At 36.7% G+C, this 17,999-nt stretch overlaps 1 protein-coding gene across 1 annotated transcript in view; it reads left to right on the top strand.

Annotated features, from left to right (window-relative positions):
• Window positions 1-17,999, top strand: part of LOC107656071 (neuroligin-1-like) — a 312,616-nt gene that overhangs the window by 90,502 nt on the left and 204,115 nt on the right. The window contains exon 4 of the mRNA XM_016443749.1: window positions 16,930-17,749. Within this exon, the coding sequence (XP_016299235.1) occupies window positions 17,254-17,749 (496 nt within the window). The 5' untranslated portion in view covers window positions 16,930-17,253. The remainder of the gene's footprint in view (window positions 1-16,929; window positions 17,750-17,999) is intronic.

The following is a 17,999-nucleotide window of genomic DNA, read 5'->3' as shown; positions in this document are numbered from 1 at the left end:
AAATGGTAGCCTATATATATGCAGATGTGCCACTATTGCAGGGTAAAGATGGCAAATGTTTTTTAAGTTGTTTGAAGCTTAGTTGCTGTCAAGATGCTTAATGGTGTCACACTAAAGTTTACTCTGTGAATGGTTGGAAAGTCTTTCCATTTACTGAGTTGACATTAAACCTTTGTCGGATACATGGTGATGAATTACCAGGGCTTTGTTTTGCCTTCATTGATGCTCTTCATTATGTGATATGAGGATCGCATCATAATCAGCGGCAGAGCGTACATCACTGTTTGAAAGTGTGAAGGGGAAAATGATAAGTGTGTGTGGATTCTGAGTGGTTGTCTTCATAATATTTCACCACAGCCAACTTGGAGGTGTGTTGGTTTACTGTCTGTTGAGTCGTGATCTACGTGTGAATTACCTGTTAGATTTTTTTCTTAAGGTATACATATGCATATTGAAGGTCTGCTATTATAACACTGATTTCCCACTGAGGTTTATAATCATCTGAGACTGAATAGCTTCTTTTTAGAGAATATCATAATTACTATTGTATGCCTAGTTGATTGGACAGAAGCCACCACCATAGTGAGAACTCTCTCTCTCTTTAAAAAGAGATGAAGCAAGATTGTATATGGCAGATAAAGTGACAACATTATCTGGTCACACTGTTGTGTTTTTGGTCAGTTTTTCTTCTTTACTTTTAAAGGTGCACTGAAAAAAGTACACCTAAAGAAAGTAATTAGAAAAGTTTGTTTAAAGAATGTACAGTATACTCACATGAGATGAAGACTCATGATGATTACTGATGTTTATACATTTATTCTAAATAAAATATATTATTATTTTTTAATAATAATAATAATAATCGCCAAATGGTTACAAATGTTACAATAAGTGTTAAGCAATGATGTAACATCTCCTAGTCATAAATGGCATAATGCAATGTATAATTATATAATGTATAATTTATAAACGACTGTCTTATAAAATTCAACAGGTATTTTGATCATATAATTTATTTGTCTAAATATTGATAAATGTTTAAAACTGATTTTCAGTCTGTTTTTTATTTTAAGATCACATGACCAGCTTAATATTGCTCACTTTGTTTGTCTCCGTAACTCTCATGTTATTGGACACTTGTAGCATAAATAGGAGAAGAATATGCATGTAAAATAGTTTTTGTAGTACTATGTCAAAAACTTAAGTATGAATACTATTCACCCCAAAAATTCACCTTTTAATTAGGTAGGGTACAGTAGTTAAAGAGTTTGGAGTGCACGTTCCAGCAGACCATCTTATTTAGGGGTCAACCGATTATCGGCCTGGCCAATTATCGGCTCTGATATTAAGCATTTTTATAATTATCGTATCGGTCATTTTCAAAACCGATTCGCCGATAAAATAACTTAATTTTGAAACGCGCTATTTGGCTCTGATGCAGCCTGTCAGAACTCACCACTCTGGCCTAAAGCAATCTCCGCCCACTGCCCGTCTGATTTGTTGGAATCACGAGTCCAACCAATCAATGCGGAAATCACTCTCACTCCGAAAGTGCTTGTTAACTGCAGCTGCTTCAGTGATCACGCACCAGCTGTCTCTCAAAGGTAAGGCAGCAGCAGACATTGCTTAAGTTGCAATAAATCACAATCCACTAACGTTACACTGAAGTTGCAAAACACCTCAATATTATCTATGATTTCCGCGATGCAGAAAATGTGGACGGAATCGCAGAATCCAGTCATGCAAATGGAATTTACTGTATGACGCGGAATGTCACGGAATTTGTCAAAGTTTGGATGAATTAATCAAAAGTAGGTCAGTACACTTAAATAGAGTATTACAAATACTATTTAAATACGAATCCTGCATGTTCTGCGTGTCTCTGTGTATGTAAATGGCACAGGCGCACGGTTTTGTTTTCTACACATACAAAGCGTGCGACGCTCGCGGTGATTTCAGCTTCCATCATCTCACTACATGAGGACATAAATACATGAACAACATTTCCAGAACTGCTCTGACTCCCTCTGAGAGTCATTTCATGAGCATTTGACAGTTTCATTTGAGTAAAACTATCGTTATATCATTTACATAGGCTACAGAAACTTAAAAAGTTCCTCATGGCAACCCGTCAAAATATAAGTTCAGGTTAGCTTAAAGAAATTATCAGAAATATATTACTGTGGTGCAGTATTATATACATAATACTACTACAACAATTATTACAACTTTTGTTTAAAAGAATAATCACACAATACGCTATTTCTTCCATGTTTTTATTTTAATAGTAAACCGTTGTTTGCCAAAAAAGAAAGAGTTTAACTCTCATTTGATTAAAAGATAAATTCAATTGATTTATGCTTTCATTTGCACTGTACTGTAAATGAAAACTAACTGACATTTCTAGTGTCACATAGGCCAAGATTAGGATGACAAAAATTGAGACATTTCAATAGGCTATTGAACTAAGTGTGCCTGTAAAAGGCTATTAGTGTTATAGTTTCATGAAAATAGTTGCAGTCTTCTTAACAACTTCTACAATATAGCTATGAAGACAATTAAATTATTTACACTTATTATATACATTTTTTTAAGTTAATCAATTAATGTGCATTAGATGATGAATTGAATAGTCACCTCTGCTATTGTAGGTTATGTTTTAGCCATCAGAAAAGAATTAATAAGGAATTATGAGAGGTTATGCTATTACACATACATTTCTAACATGTAAATTATTGAAGCCAAATATTTGCCTTTCCCCAAGCTGTTTAGCTGTAGTACAGTATTCATATGCTTAATCATGAAGCATACAGTGGCCCCACTTATAACTCTCTTTATATTACCCTTATTGCAGATGGATACACAGAGGAGAGACGAGAGTAAGAAGTACAGTGTGGGAGTACTGCACTCAACACTCTTTTTGTCAGAGCCCTTGTTATTCTTAATTTTGACATTAATTTTAATTTTTACACCAGACATACAGTATATATTGGTTCAAAATATCGGTTATCGGTCTACCTGATCTGTAGTAATCGGTATCGGCATCGGCCCTGAAAAACACATATTGGTCGACCCCTAATCTTATTCCACAATGATGTGTCTCAGATGCTTCCAAATACTGCTGAACTCTCAACCACATTGGCGCGCATGGAATATTAATTCACTGATCGTGGGCCATTAAATGTGATTAAGGCAATGTGATTTGTCTCCCTGCATACATCCTGAGTGGTGCATGGCACCCGTTGTCTCTTTACTCTGCTTTATTGTGCAGATGAATGCCTTTGTTTGACTGTCTCTTGCTTGTTTGTTTGTTTTTTTTCTACTGCAAGAAAATGACTATTTTGCTGTAATCGTTTAGGCATAGCTGACATCACTGTTTGCAGCAAGCTGGAGGGAAACGACAATGGTTGCCCTTTGAAGAATACGCAATGCTGTATGTTTCACATATCTGTGCTGTCAGGTTCGGGATTTGCCGTGCATTTGATGAGGAAGGCATTAGACCCACTACAGCCTGTTCACTTTTCATTATGTCTTGATGCATCGCCACAATTCAGTGAACGTACAGTTAATCTTTCCAGCGTTGTATACAGTAGATGTAAACTTGAGATCATTCAATGCACATTGGGTCAATTAATTTGTTAAAAGCAGCTGTGCGATCATTTCAAATGGCATTTTCTACTGTCATAACGTTAAGTGTGAAAAAGAGTAACAAGATCAATTTAATGATCACACAAAAATGAAAATTCTGTCATTAATTATTCACCCTCATTTCGTTCCAAAACCATAAGACTTTTGTTTATGTTCAAAACACATTTTTAATGAAACCTGAGAGCTTTCTGTCTCTCCATTGAAAGTCCAGGTAAACAGAACTTACAGTAGAAGATCCGAAAAGATTATGAAGTCATTGTAGAAGTAACCCATGAATCGGGCAGATCACATGACCAGCTAGTTATTGCTTGCTTTATCTCGTAATTCTATCCTATTATTGGACACAATTTGTTGGAAAATAAAGAGATTTAACCCGATTATTACTTGTGGGAACCTTTTCAAAATGGTTACTCACCCTCATGTTGCGTTCAAAACCCACGTTTGATTTTCTTTGAAATGTGAATAAAGATATTTTTAATGAAGCCTGAGAACTTGTCTTTCCATTTGAAAGTTCAGGTAACCAAAAGTTAAAAGATAGAATAAACTTAGAAGTTTACAAAAACTTTGCTAAAGTAACCAGAATGAATAAAGTGGTTTAATCCAAGTCTTCTGACATATAAACATTGATCAACACACATACTGTACATAGAGCACATCAGATATGCTAAAGAAAGCTTAAACATGCTTGACACGCAAGAACGATCCTCATTGGTTCTTGTGCATCAAGCGAGATCCAGTGAGGTTGGTTTTTCTTGAATCTCTCATTTATTTCATAACATATCTTAATTCGTGTTTTGAAGAATGGGTTTGGAACATCATGAGCATGAGTAAATGATGGCAGAACTTTAATCTTAAAGGGATCTGTCTCTTTAATGGCCACCACAGTTACATGTTGTACAGTAAGAAACAAATGTGCTTCACATTTTAGGACTATTGAAAGTGCACTACATGTATCAGACTCTCAAAAACCTCTCAAAAACCACAGTCCTGAGAAGATCCATTAGCAATGTTCTGCTCATGATGTTGTTCCTCCTACAGGCTTTTTTTAAATAGCAGATAGTTATTGTTAGTCACAATTAGTGCTAGGCGGTATACCGGTTCATACCGAATACCGGTGTTTGGCATTCTAAGTCAATATACTGCAGTATTTCCTCTCTCAATCCGTAGAAAATATGGTTAACACCCGGTCATGCTTGAAAAAAAATGTCATGTACCGTGAAATGGTATAATTTTGAAAAATACCGTGATATAAATTTTTGGTCGTACCGCCCAGCACTAGTCACAATGCTTTGGGTTGCCATGTCTCTCTCTCTGATTCCCTTTTCAGGACACACTTGGTTTGATCCATTGAAAATGCAGTTTTCATCATGGCTGGAGTGTTCTTCTGTTCTCCAGTGGTTAGCTCTGCGTTGTCTGAGAGCCTTGCCCTTCCTCTGTCTGTTTGTGTGCAAACTGGCTGCCATTTTTTTGATCCCTTAGGATTATGGCCTTTTTTTTTCTCTGTGGTAAGACATTCTCTTAAAGGCAGTGGAAGTCAAGCACAGAGTGTTCTGAGCGTAGAAAGTGCCAGACAAAGTTAAACCGTCTAAATGGACTGGTGCGTTTGTTCCGGAGAAGAACACAGTTCTGGGAAGCAATTGGCTCCCACCCCCTGTCGTTATAGCAGTCAAAATTCCACTTCCCACCTCTCCATCGGCAGTGGAGTGTGAGGATGGTATGGATCGATGGGCGCCTTGTCGTTCTAAAGGTGTGATAGGTAGGCAGCTGTGTGTCCTCTCCCTCCCCTCCAGCCCTCCCTCTATCTCTGCCAGCTGAAGCCGGTGTTTACACTTGGACACCTGTCTACTCTTCACACTCGCTTCAGACAAAAGATTTAACATAGGCTGTTGCCAAATTCAAGAACAAACCCTTTGTGAAGGCTACATTTGCACAAATACTGCATGTTACTATTAATTGTTCTACACTCTTAGAAATAAAGGTTCCAAAAAGGGGTTTTCCCAATGATGCCAGAGAAGTACCATTTTGGTTCACCCAAAAAACCTTTTGGTGATCAGTTCTTAAAAAACAAAACAAAAAAAAAAACATTTTTCTTTCAGTCTTAAAAATAAAGGCTCTATTGGAGTCTGCGGTTCCATGAAGAACCTTTAACATCCACGGAAACCTTCCATGGGACAAAACTTTTTTTGCAACAATGCCATAGAAAAACTGTTTTGGGTTCCACAAAAACCTTTCAGTGAACCGTTCTAAATCTAAAAAATTGTTCTGGTCTCACTTTATATTAGGTGGCCTTAACTACTATATACTTACATTTAAATTAATGATTTGATACAATGCACTTATTGTGTACATGTTTTTACACTGTACTTAAAGTTTAAAAATACCTGTATGTAATTACATCTGTAATTAATTTTTGTTGTTACATTTATAAATACACTGTTGACCCATCCCTTACACCTTAACCCACCCTTAAACCTACCCATACCACCAAACCTGCTCCTAACCTTACCCGTATCCCACCTCTGTAGCAGCAAAAGTGTTTTGCAATACAATATGAACACAATAAATATTGTACTAATTTTTAATGCAAGTACATAGTACTTAAGGCCACCTAATATAAAGTGGGACCTTTTTTCTTAATGTGAAAAACATCTAAAGAACCTTTATCCACAATAAAAAACCTTTTGTCCTGAGGAAAGTTTCCATTGATGTTTAAGGTTCTTCATGGAACCAAAGATGCCAGTGAAGAACTGTATAGTATATAAGGAAAAAGGTTCTTTAGATTATTCAAATATTCTTCATACTAAGAAAAAAAGTGGATCTTTTAAGAACTGTTCGTAAACTACGCCAGAGCGCGTACACACCTCACGCACCGGATGCCGTGCGCATGCTCAAAGCAGTTGGACATAGTGCTGTACTAGAGGTAAAATATGATATAAATACTGTTCGGTTTCTCGCACAAACTGATTGTTTCGTGTCTTAGGACATCAATGTGTCGTCACGAGCCGCAGGGTTTAATTTGGATTTGTCTGTGCATGTTTTTTTTACTCTCATAGATTTTGTTACCATTGCCATGCATTATACGACTGATAAACTGCAACGGCTGGAGTTAAAAATCATCATTTGTGTTCTACTGAAGAAACAAAGTCACCTACATCTTGGATGCCCTGGGGGTAAGCAGATAAACATAAAATTTTCATTTTTGGGTGAACTATCCCTTTAAAGGATCTTTAGGGAACTTCTATGGCAGGGGTCTCCAACTTAATTTCATTTGAGAGCTACTTCTTAAAAATGAAAGTGGCTGAAAGCTATGCTTATAAACACTGCTTTATTAAACATTACATGGTGGGAAGATGAAAAGCAAATGAAAAAAACAAATGCCATCGGTTTCCTATTATGCATTCATACAATCCATTTATTCATACATTTTCATATAATTTCTCTCAGTAGTCTGCCTCCCATCATGTTTTCACACAAAACTAAACCTACTCTGTGTGAGACTCTTACTAACTTTGCTTAACGCTGAGTAGTATTTATCATGTTTTTCAAATCACGATCATCAAATTCGGGTTTAGTGATGATTAAAATATGAAAGGGGATAATTAAAATAACCCATTTTTATGTCAAAACAAATCATTAATTTGCATTGGAGGGGGGGTGGTACACGTGTCTATTTTGTGTGTGTGAAAATTTTAATAACCCAAAGAACCTTTGTCCATTATAAAGAACCTTTTGTGTAATGGAAAGGTTCCATGGATGTTAAAGGTTCTTCATGGAACCATTGATTAAGATCGTCATTCTTTCTTTAAATCCCAGATTGGGGTCAAGTCAAAATTGGATCAGTTTTTTTTTCCCCACATGCCTTGAATGTGGAAAGCTTCTTGATGTTTGTCTATGCCACATGCTCTGCACGCTCATTGACCAGAGGCTAATGTGACATTTATGTGGGATGAAGATCTAAATGTCCCACACACAATGATCAGGCTAAATCTGTCAAGCGCTGTGTGTGTTGCAGATTCCTCTTCAAAAGCCTGCATTCGACACTCCTCATATTAAGAACATCCATGTTTCTTCCATGTTTACAGGCTTTGTAATTTCAATGCCTTTCTAATAAATCTCCCATTATGATGCTGATAACAACAAAGTGTAATTGAATTTTCTACACACACCTACTTGACTAGGTTGTGTACTGTATGGGGAGGGTTTTCCAGGACTTGTTACTGTAGCTTGGAAAGCAGGTCATCTACTTGCATTATAGGAAATGTAATGCAATCTGCATATTTCATATGTTAATCCCACACATGCAGCATTCAGATTCGTGATCCTGATGCCCTTGCAAATGTGCATGTGGGAGGAGCCGCTTGCTCAGAGACACCAAGAGCAGAGAGCTCTCGCTGTTGACAAAGCTTTTTTGGTTTTCACACATTACAGTTGTAAACTGGAGAACTTGCACCACAGATACCACAAAATGGCAGTCTGGTGAATGTTATTAATATCTGCAAGCTTGACTTTTTTAAAGTGTGGAACTTGCGGTAGCGTTATAAGCAAAAATGTGTGTAATAGGCCTTTCTGTTGTTTCAAAAGGATGTTTTATTCTTTTTTTTTTCTCTGTAGACTTTTTTCAACCACTTTAAAATAAATCTATATGTTGTGATATTATTGACCAAAATGTTAACAAATATTGTTATATAAATTATATGAAATAAATTTTTTCTTATATCGCTACCAAAATTCAACAATGCTGTATATTGTGTACAGTAAGTATGAATATAATGATTCTATTTTATTATGTTATATATTTATACAATTACACTACCTTTCAAACGTTTGGGGTCATTAAGATTTTTTTTAAAGAAATTGGTACTTTTATTAATCAAGGATACATTAAATTCATCAGAAGTGATAGTAAAGACATTTATAATGTTACAAAAAATCAGTTTCAAATAAATGCTGTTCTTTTGAACTTTCTATTCACCAAAGAATCCTGAAAATCAATGTTTCGATGTTTCCACAAAAATATGAATCAACAGAACTGTTTTCAACATTTAATAAGAATGTATCTTTGAGCAGCAATTCAGCATATTGGAATGACATCTGAAGGATCATGTCACACTGAAAATTGGAGTAACAGGTGCTGAAAATTCAGCTTTGCCATTACAGGAATAAGTTGCATTTTGAAGTTTTAAAATAGAAAAGTTTGTAAATTGTAACAATTTTTTACAATATTACTGTATTTTCGATGAAATAAATGCAGCCTTGGTGATCATAAGATGTTCCTCGAATAAACATTAAAACCCTAAACATTTGAACGGCTGTGAAAATTTTATCCGAGCAAGAAATATGGCCCATTCTTGTAGTTTAATAGATATCTATGCAAGCAATGCATATTTTTGCGCTCATTGTTGCAGATGAAGCAGATGCAGTTGAACAGATTACATTTGTTCTAAGCTCATGAGATCAAGCTGTGCTGTCAAACAAGCCATTTCCTACTATCTTTCTAGTTTGCACAGTTTTTGGAACGCAACTACAGCCTTCACTGTCACAACAGTATTTTGCCACAAAGCAGCATGGTATCACAGCAAGTTGAACCAGTATTACTGCCTAGAATAAACCTGGCGGTGATCACCAGTACCAGATATGCCCAGAACTTCCATATCCTCAAACAAACCTCTTGTTCAGAGCTGCCTGAACGACATCAAAGCCTACTTCCTGTCTATATACAGTATATGACCGCTAGAGGAGATGCGTATGCATGTTTGTATATGTGAAGAAGTGAGTGGGTATATTTGTGTTGGCTGTGCAGATATTCCTCTAGCTGTACCTTTGTAATGAATAATGCAAAGGCCCAGTGGTGGTCATTAGGGGTGCAACGGTTCTCGGTAAAAAATCGAACCGTACCGTTCTCCACACACGGTTCGGCATACACTAGGACCGCAGTTCAACTTAAATCTGACAATGCATCTGTAATATGGTTTGTTAGAGTTCGGCTAATGCATGTTTCTGTTGATGGATACAAATTCTGGCTTCCCAATACATTACAACAAGAGCGATGAGAGAGAAAAAAAACAATACGTGGACAAACCAGTCACTCTTTAATCAATGCGAGTGCTTTATGCTGGAATAACTGTCATTTATGCCGTCATCACGTGTTGATAGTGCAGGAGAGACATGAACAGCACACGTTGCTATCTGTGTTTAAACTAAACTCATTTAAGCCTTGCCAGTTTAAACATTTAAGAGCCAGAAGACATGAACTCGCGCGCACGCAGTGAGAAGATCTGTGTGGTCGCTCATCCGAAGCGCGTGAACCCGCGTCTCAGAACACGCGCAAATATTAAGCTCTGTGAAGTATTGTGTTTGAATGGACAAATTCACACAAAAATTGTCAAAATGCCCGTCTTGGTAAGTATCCTATAGCAGACATAGTCGGCTGAACGTACTGTATCAGTGCACTGGATCAGTGCATTCTCTTAAAGTGACAGCACTTTCTTAATATTAATCAAACTGCAACAACACGGAAATCTCTCACTGCTCTTGATTGAATAACTTTTGTAACTTTAATAAGGTTTAATCTTTAATTTATACAGTCAAATATGCAATGTTATTTTACATATGATTCATTCAATTTCTGTACCTAAAAACTATGTTAGACCTACCTAAAAAACCTGAAAAGCACTGTTTATTTTATTTGTATCTTTTTTCACTGTTTATTTATTTGTGCTGTTGCTTGTAGTTAGATTATTTGTTCTTATTTTCTTTATTTTTATTTGACAATATAGTTTTTTCCCTAAACATAGCACATACCGATCCGTACCGAAACGTGACTCTAAAACCGTGATACAAACCGAACCGTTAGTAAGTTGAACCGTTGCACCCCTAGTGGTCATACACCTCAACATTTCTGCAAGCATTCGCTCTCGCAGGTGCTGGGAATGAGTTATGCATAATTGTGTATGTTTTGTGAGAGCTTTGGCACTTTTTGGTGAGCTATTTCTAGACAGCCATAAGATTGTGTGAATATCTAAAAGTAGTTCACCAAGAAATGAAAATTCTGTCATATCGTCATGTAATATCAAACCTCTATGACTTACTTTCTTCGGTGAGGCATAAGAGAAGATATGTTGAGAAATATTTCTTTTTTTTGTCAATTTAATGAAAGTTCGTGATACCAAAACTGATTGTTCAAAATATATTCTTTTTTGTTTTGCAGAAGAAAGTTAAATTTGGAATGACATGATGGGGCGTAAATGATGACAGAAGTCTCATTTTTGAAAGAATTATCCCTTTAGTTTTAGACAGTCATAAAATTGTGTGAATATCTGAATGTAGAGTTTGAAGTGCAGGTATTTCACTTCAGATAAGACGCTTTAACAAGTGAAGTGAAGAAAAAAGGTCATTGCAAAGACAGTTTGGGAATTAGTCTTTGTGTTTTGCAGAAAAAAAATAACAGCATATGGTTTTGGAGTGAGGTGGTTGAGCAAATAATGATAGAATTTTCATTTTTGGATGAATTACTCCTTTAAGCTTTGCAAATTTTTAATTACCTATTTAAGATGCCATTTATCTAGCATGCAAGTGTTGAAAAAAGAACTGATGTCAACTGTCACTTTGTTGTACCACTTTCCAATGATGTGTGAGTGGCGTTACTGACTGGACTGATGATATGATGGATTACTCCATCATGCAAATGATGAGTAATTTTTAATGAGTCTTTGATAACAGACCTAATAAACTCATGGTCTTCTTAATCAGACCTTAGATTCCCCAAACTCGCCTCTACCACCATCCTAACCTGCAAGCTAAGCACATTCACACATAATCATATAAACTTTGGCCTATAAATTTCTCCCAAAGTCTTATTGCGGTTGAGATGAGATCATTAAGGTGAGTGTGAGCTTGTGCGGGCCTTAAGCAAACGCTGATGAGATTTGACCGACTGCTGCAGTAACTCACTGTTCTGGCCTGTGTTCACAACGTCTGACGGCATTCGCTAAAATAATCAGCCATTTGTTTTCCGCTTTGAACTGTACTCCATTATCCTCAGATGCCAGTATGTTGGAAGTTGAGAATAAGAACGTTGTTGAGAACCTTCAGGGGAAGGTAGATTTGTGCTTTGACTAAAATAAAAAAAAACTACTTATTTCAAGTTTTGAGGTCAGGTTTGTTTTTGGAAAAAGGGGAAAAAATATATTTTTGCTTTCCAAGGCTGCTTTTATTTTTTAATCCAAAACAGTAAGAATTGTAATATTGTGAAATAGTATTTCAGTTGAAAATAAGTTTTACTGACTTAATATATTTGAAAATGTATGTATTCCTGTGATGGCAAAGTAGACTTTTCAGTGTCACATGATCCTTCAGGTGTTATTCTTATATGTTGATTTGGTGCTCAAGAAAAATTTCTTGTTATTATCAATGTTAAAAACAGCTGCTTAATACGTTTGTGGAAACTGTGATACATTTTTTTCATGATTCTTTGATGAATAGAAAGTTCAAAAGAACAGCATTAATTAAAAATAGAAATCTTTTGTAACATTATTACACATTTCTTTTGTCACTTTTGATCAGTTTGAGAAATTATTATTATTATTATTTTTTACTTTTTCATTTTGTTTTTCTACTGCTGTCAATGATTTGAATGCAATACATGAACATATTTAGGAAGGCTCTATTATTGTAGGTGCGCTTGAGTCTTAGCTGAGACTCAACCACTGTAACTGTAACTGAGATTCACAGTCCCTGGGGTTTAAGAGCTCTCGGTCTTTAACAGGACAACTCACAGCAGGAGCTACAAGATAAGCACTTCAAGCAGAAAGAAATGACAAAACACACTAAAAAAAACTTCAAGATAATACACGACCAAAGCATTGAGACAAAGATATCAGACCCACAGGGAAAAAATGTATGAATACTTTGGCTTTATATAACAGAAAATCAAACTAAGTGGCATTTATTCAAAAGAAAGACAGCAAAATATTTCACAGAAATATATTTGTGGTATGTTTTAAATGATGAAAGAAAAAGATATAAGCATGGTTGAAAAGGAAATTTAGATTGTGTGTATTCTATGGAGATTTACAGTCTCTGTGCTGTGGATTCTCTATTTGTCTGCAAGGGAACACTGTGTTAAGATCCCGACAGAGATTGTTACATACTGTCTCAAAGGATTCAGAAGTCTTTATCTCTCAATTCAGTTCCCCATCTTCTGAGCCAAACCCGATCTCATTACGAACAATTGCTAATATATAGGCTTATATATAGACTAAAATATGTGGTATAGAAACACTTTTCATTCAGAAAACGCTAGTAAATTTCACAATTAATGGCAAAAAAGTAATTAATTGTAAAAAAATTTGAAGAAAGACTGACAGTGTTTTCTTGTAAAATGTACTAAAAAAAAACATTTTGCAGTGGTGTTGAAGCTGTTTTGTCTCGTCACTCTGTTGTAAAAATCTCAATTTTATAGGCTCATTAAGAATATGGTACACAATCAATGCAGTGGATTTCACATCATGCGTCTCTGTTTATCTGTTTGCCTAATTATGCGATGCGACAGACTGTTTTGCATCTTTTTGAAGCCTGTCATTGATAGGCTACTGTCAATAGGAGCAATTTGTTTTGAAATATGAAGTGTGGGGAGTAGAAAGGTCAACTGGGACAAATCGAGATCGACTAATCATGGATAAATAAAACACTTCAGCTAACAAATTCGATTTTGCAGAATGAGGCACGTTTTAGGCATGTGCTTCTTTGCAAGACTGAACTTGCATATATATAACCAAATATTCACGATTGTATGGTGGCTTAGAGATTGGTCATTAAAAGCCAAAAAGTATTAAAAGCATGTCCTATGTGTTATCTGTTTTTTATTTGTATTTTTAAATTCATATACAATTTATTAATTATAATATATTTTTATATTATGAATTATATATACTTATATAGAACTTAAATAGTAATGCTTATATTAATTTGCAAATATAATAACTTGCATATTAATGCTTATATTAAATATATTAAGAAATATGTATATATAACATATATTTGTATAATGCATTCATTCATCCATCCATCCATCCATCCATCCTTTTAAGCAATATTAGCAATTCAGTGTCAAAAGCTATATATAAGGCAAACTCAAAAGTAAATAGGCTAAATGTAAGTCTTAATAATAATAATAATTAAATGAATTGTATATAATAATTTAACTATGTTTTACAAACAAAATAGACAAATAGAAATAGCACTTATATACATTTTTTCAATTTGATATTTGATAAATTCTAATATTTAAAACTTTAATATTTAATATTATTCTAATATATCTAAGTAAAAGTCAGACATTACTAATTGACTGTAAGTTGTCTATTTTTTTGTTTTGTTATATCCCTACCTTTAAAACCATACTGCAGTTTGTTCAAAAACCTATTGAATTTAATAAAATGTTGCAGGGCTCCAGACTCATTCTTCCCACTGGTGGCTCTTTTGCGACTAACTTTCTCAGTTGGTCGCATGAGCACATTTTGGTCGCAATAGTTTTTTAGTTTTTTTTTGCAACAGCATTAGATTAATCAATGCATGCTGATGAACTTTTATCATAGTTTATGGAAACGAAAGAGGTTAACATTCAACCTGTTCTTTTCCATTAGTAGTATTATTTGTAGTGGTCGACTGATAATGGTTTTTTGACAGCCGATGCCGATATCTTGGAAAGCAGGGTGGCCGATGGCCTATATAAAGCCGATATAATTGTATTTATTTTAATTAATATTTAAGAAATTTGAAATAATTTGAAAATGGATTAAAAAATAAATTTGTAAAATTATCATACTTATACTTTAGATGACAGTATTTTTCACAAATAAATAAATATTTAATAAAAATATTATTAAAAATGAAGTAAACTGTAACCAACAGAACACTCAGTATTTTGGGAAAATTGTATATTTTTTAAAATAAAGCCAAGGTAACACTAATTTTACATACAGCACACAGTGAAAATGACATGAATATGACAGTGGGCAAATGCATAAAGTGCAGCATAATTTGAAATCATGAATTTAATGTTTAAAACATTCAATTTGCACGGACAGTCACACAGAGAACACACGATCATGCAGGTCACATGCACACTTCACAAGATCTCAACTGGATTCGACTAAGTTTGCAAGGTTTGTGAAATTTAAATTTTCATTAGCCATTCAAAGATTTGTTTAAATGATGTAAATGTGTATTTGCTGAATGCTGACGGCAAACAAGAAAGTATTACAATGTTTGGCTTTCTATTACTAATAATATAAAAGCAATCGTTATTATACTTTTTGTATACATTTTAATTCCTTTGTTTAACAGTTCTATCAGATTATTAGACAGACTTGTATCCGTATTAGACAGAACTGTTAACGACGACAGCGAACAAGGAGAATGTGAGCACTGTGTGCTCAGGTGCTGCTGCTGTCAAAATAAAAGTCCCGCCTCGAACGCATCGGCCAAACAGATAAACATATCGGCCGATGCCGATATTTGAAAAATGCCAATTATCGGCCGATATATCGGCCTTGGTGATATATCAGTCGACCACTAATTATTAGAGCCCGACCGATATATCGTTTTGCCGATATTATCGTAATAAAAAGTTACGGGTGGTTAAATTCGCGGTCCGGCGCCGACCGATCTAGCGATCCTGGGGGGCTACTGACGCGCAGAGGGTGGCGTTTGAGAGGGCTCCTCGAGCTGAAGGGATTCCCCGAATTTGGTGAAGATCCGCCGGCGCGTTCGCGAGATGGTGACACCAGTCAACACTTTCCCTTCAGCAAGGAGGTCTCTTGTTCAGGCAGCATTCACGCGTTGTCTTGTAAGTACCCTGCGAAGTGGACTTCACTGTCTGGAGCCCTGTGTTGGCGGTTCCTGTTTCACCATTAAAAAAATGCAAAATGGCAATGTTATTACTGAAATCTATCTTATTTTATTACATTAGATTAGATCTCAGGGCCACATATTTCGATCAGATGGAACGGAGGCTCTTTAAGCATTGTCTGTGGACGCCATTATATGGGGGAAGAAGAAAGGTCAGCTCATGCACTTCCATTCAGCCTTGTCTGCTCCCTGTCTGGCTGTGTGGCCCTCAGTCCGGATCTGCTGACATTTCCAGGGCTAGTCATCATGAATGATCTGGTTGTTGGAGGGTAGTGGGCAGGGGAGGCTGTGTGTGGTGGTACAGTAGTGCTCAAGACAAATGCCCCATTATAGTGGAACATAAACCCTATTGTAGAGCAGTGGAAGCAGAGGTGCTTTTCTCATTTACCGTGCAGAGCGAAATCCTGTTCTGAATCCGCCCGTCACAGCGTCCACTGGGGAAGACTCACCCACGGTTATAAATGAACCTCTATTCCTTATTAAGACTTGTGTTCTGGGGGGATCCAAATATAGTTCTTGCACATTTGCAAGGTTGCCACAGATCGGTGAGTTGACGAATTGAGAATGATGCATTAAATCGATGTGGACGGTTTTGTGGTGCTGCTTTTCCATATTCTGTTGCCTGTTGTCTTATTTTGTGCGTCAGACTTGGATTTGCAGTAATGGGAATAAAGAGATTTTGTCCAAGCCAGCCGTGATCACAAAAAACGACATTACATTTTGTTGATTACTTGGTATAAACTGCTCGGTCAATGGCATTTGTACTGCATGATAAACTTTTTTTTTTTAATATATGAAAGTTTGTCAAAAATTTCAGGGAAAATAAGAAAAAAATATATTATATCGAGTAGTCTGGCATAATATTTGATTATTTTCTTAAGAATATTTAAATATAGCAAAAAAAGAAAAACAGCAAAAAAGAAAAGTATATTGTATGAAGCATGAAATAATTTTTTTTCTATGACTAAACAACCACAGATCGTAAAATATAATGTGGTGAGACTCCCCAAAACAAATAATATTTATGAATGAATAATTTGCGATATTTTAAGAAGTTTTACCTTTTACGACATTCGTGTTAGACCCCAGAATGCCCCCTGACAAAATGAGTTTCAATACTGTGTCTTAAGTACTGCTTTATTATATAATCACTTCAGCCTTTGAGTGTATTGGAGAAGTATTTGATTTGCCATTGGCCGAGACTCGGCTTAACTGTCTCAATGGGTCTGTGTAATAGATGCTGTGTCATGCCAGTGAGCTGTGATCCTAGAACATTCTGCTTGATAGCAGGCACACAAGATCACAGAGGCCAATAAAGCACCATTTTCCCATCTGCCTCACCACTAATTTTATATATTTTTTTATTTCCAGCAGGATATAGACCAACCACCCACTGCACCAGGCTTGATTTATCTGTGGACAACCTGCCGCAAATGCCTCCCCCACCCCTGCCCCGCACGTAGCCAGGATGGAAAGCTACGTTGTCAGTAGAATGGGACCTGATGAATAGCTGGTTTTTGATGAAGATGTTGCTTGGATCCGTGTTTAAGTCCATGTGGGAATACTTGCCATGCAAAAAGGCTTTGAGATTTTTGACAGCTTCGCTTTCGGAACGTCTGGCATCTTGGGTTTGATCGTTTCTTTCGTGCAGGTGGATATAAACTAGTAGCGGGACTAGCGTGAAGAGGATCGAACATGCCCTTCCAACAACCAAACCGCCTGGGCGGCATCTGGCGGGCAATGTGTCCGCGACTAGGCCTCAGCGCTAGCCTGGATCTGCCATTCTTGTGTTGGATATTAGGCTTGACCCTGCACGCCCAGCTGGCGGCCTCGCAAAAACTAGACGAAACGGACCCCGTTGTCACTACAACTTACGGCAAACTGCGGGGATTCAAAAAAGAACTCAACAATGAGATCCTTGGGCCCGTCATCCAGTTCCTGGGCGTCCCCTACGCAGCACCTCCCACAGGCGAAAGGCGCTTCCAGCCACCTGAGCCGCCTGTTTCATGGTCAGATATCCGTAACGCAACTCAGTTTGGCCCCGTTTGTCCCCAGACCCTGCTGGAGGGCAGGCTACCAGACGTTATGCTGCCGGTTTGGTTCACCAATGGCATTGAAGTGGTGTCGTCCTACATACAGGACCAGAGCGAAGACTGCCTATTCTTAAACATATACGTGCCAACAGAGGATGGTGAGTTTATGTGCGGGCAGGACGGACCTGTCTTTGTCACTTCACTGTGTCAGTTTCCTTTGTGCAGAGTGTAGTGAGTGCAGCGGAGAAAAAAAAATTGCACGATCTCTGCATGCCCGATGCATGCCGCTGCTTAATGTGTGAGTGTGCGTGAGTGAGTGAGGCTGTACGTGTGTCCTAACCTTCCCATCATCCCTTGCACATGCAAATATTTCTGTGTGCTGCAGCACGTCCATTTTAGGTGGTCGGA

Source organism: Sinocyclocheilus anshuiensis, unplaced genomic scaffold (genome assembly GCF_001515605.1).
Source record: "Sinocyclocheilus anshuiensis isolate Anshui unplaced genomic scaffold, SAMN03320099.WGS_v1.1 scaffold51, whole genome shotgun sequence".
NCBI classification, from domain to species: domain Eukaryota; kingdom Metazoa; phylum Chordata; class Actinopteri; order Cypriniformes; family Cyprinidae; genus Sinocyclocheilus; species Sinocyclocheilus anshuiensis.
The sequence above is the reverse complement of the archived record's forward strand: the minus strand, read 5'-3'. Positions and strand labels throughout refer to the sequence as shown.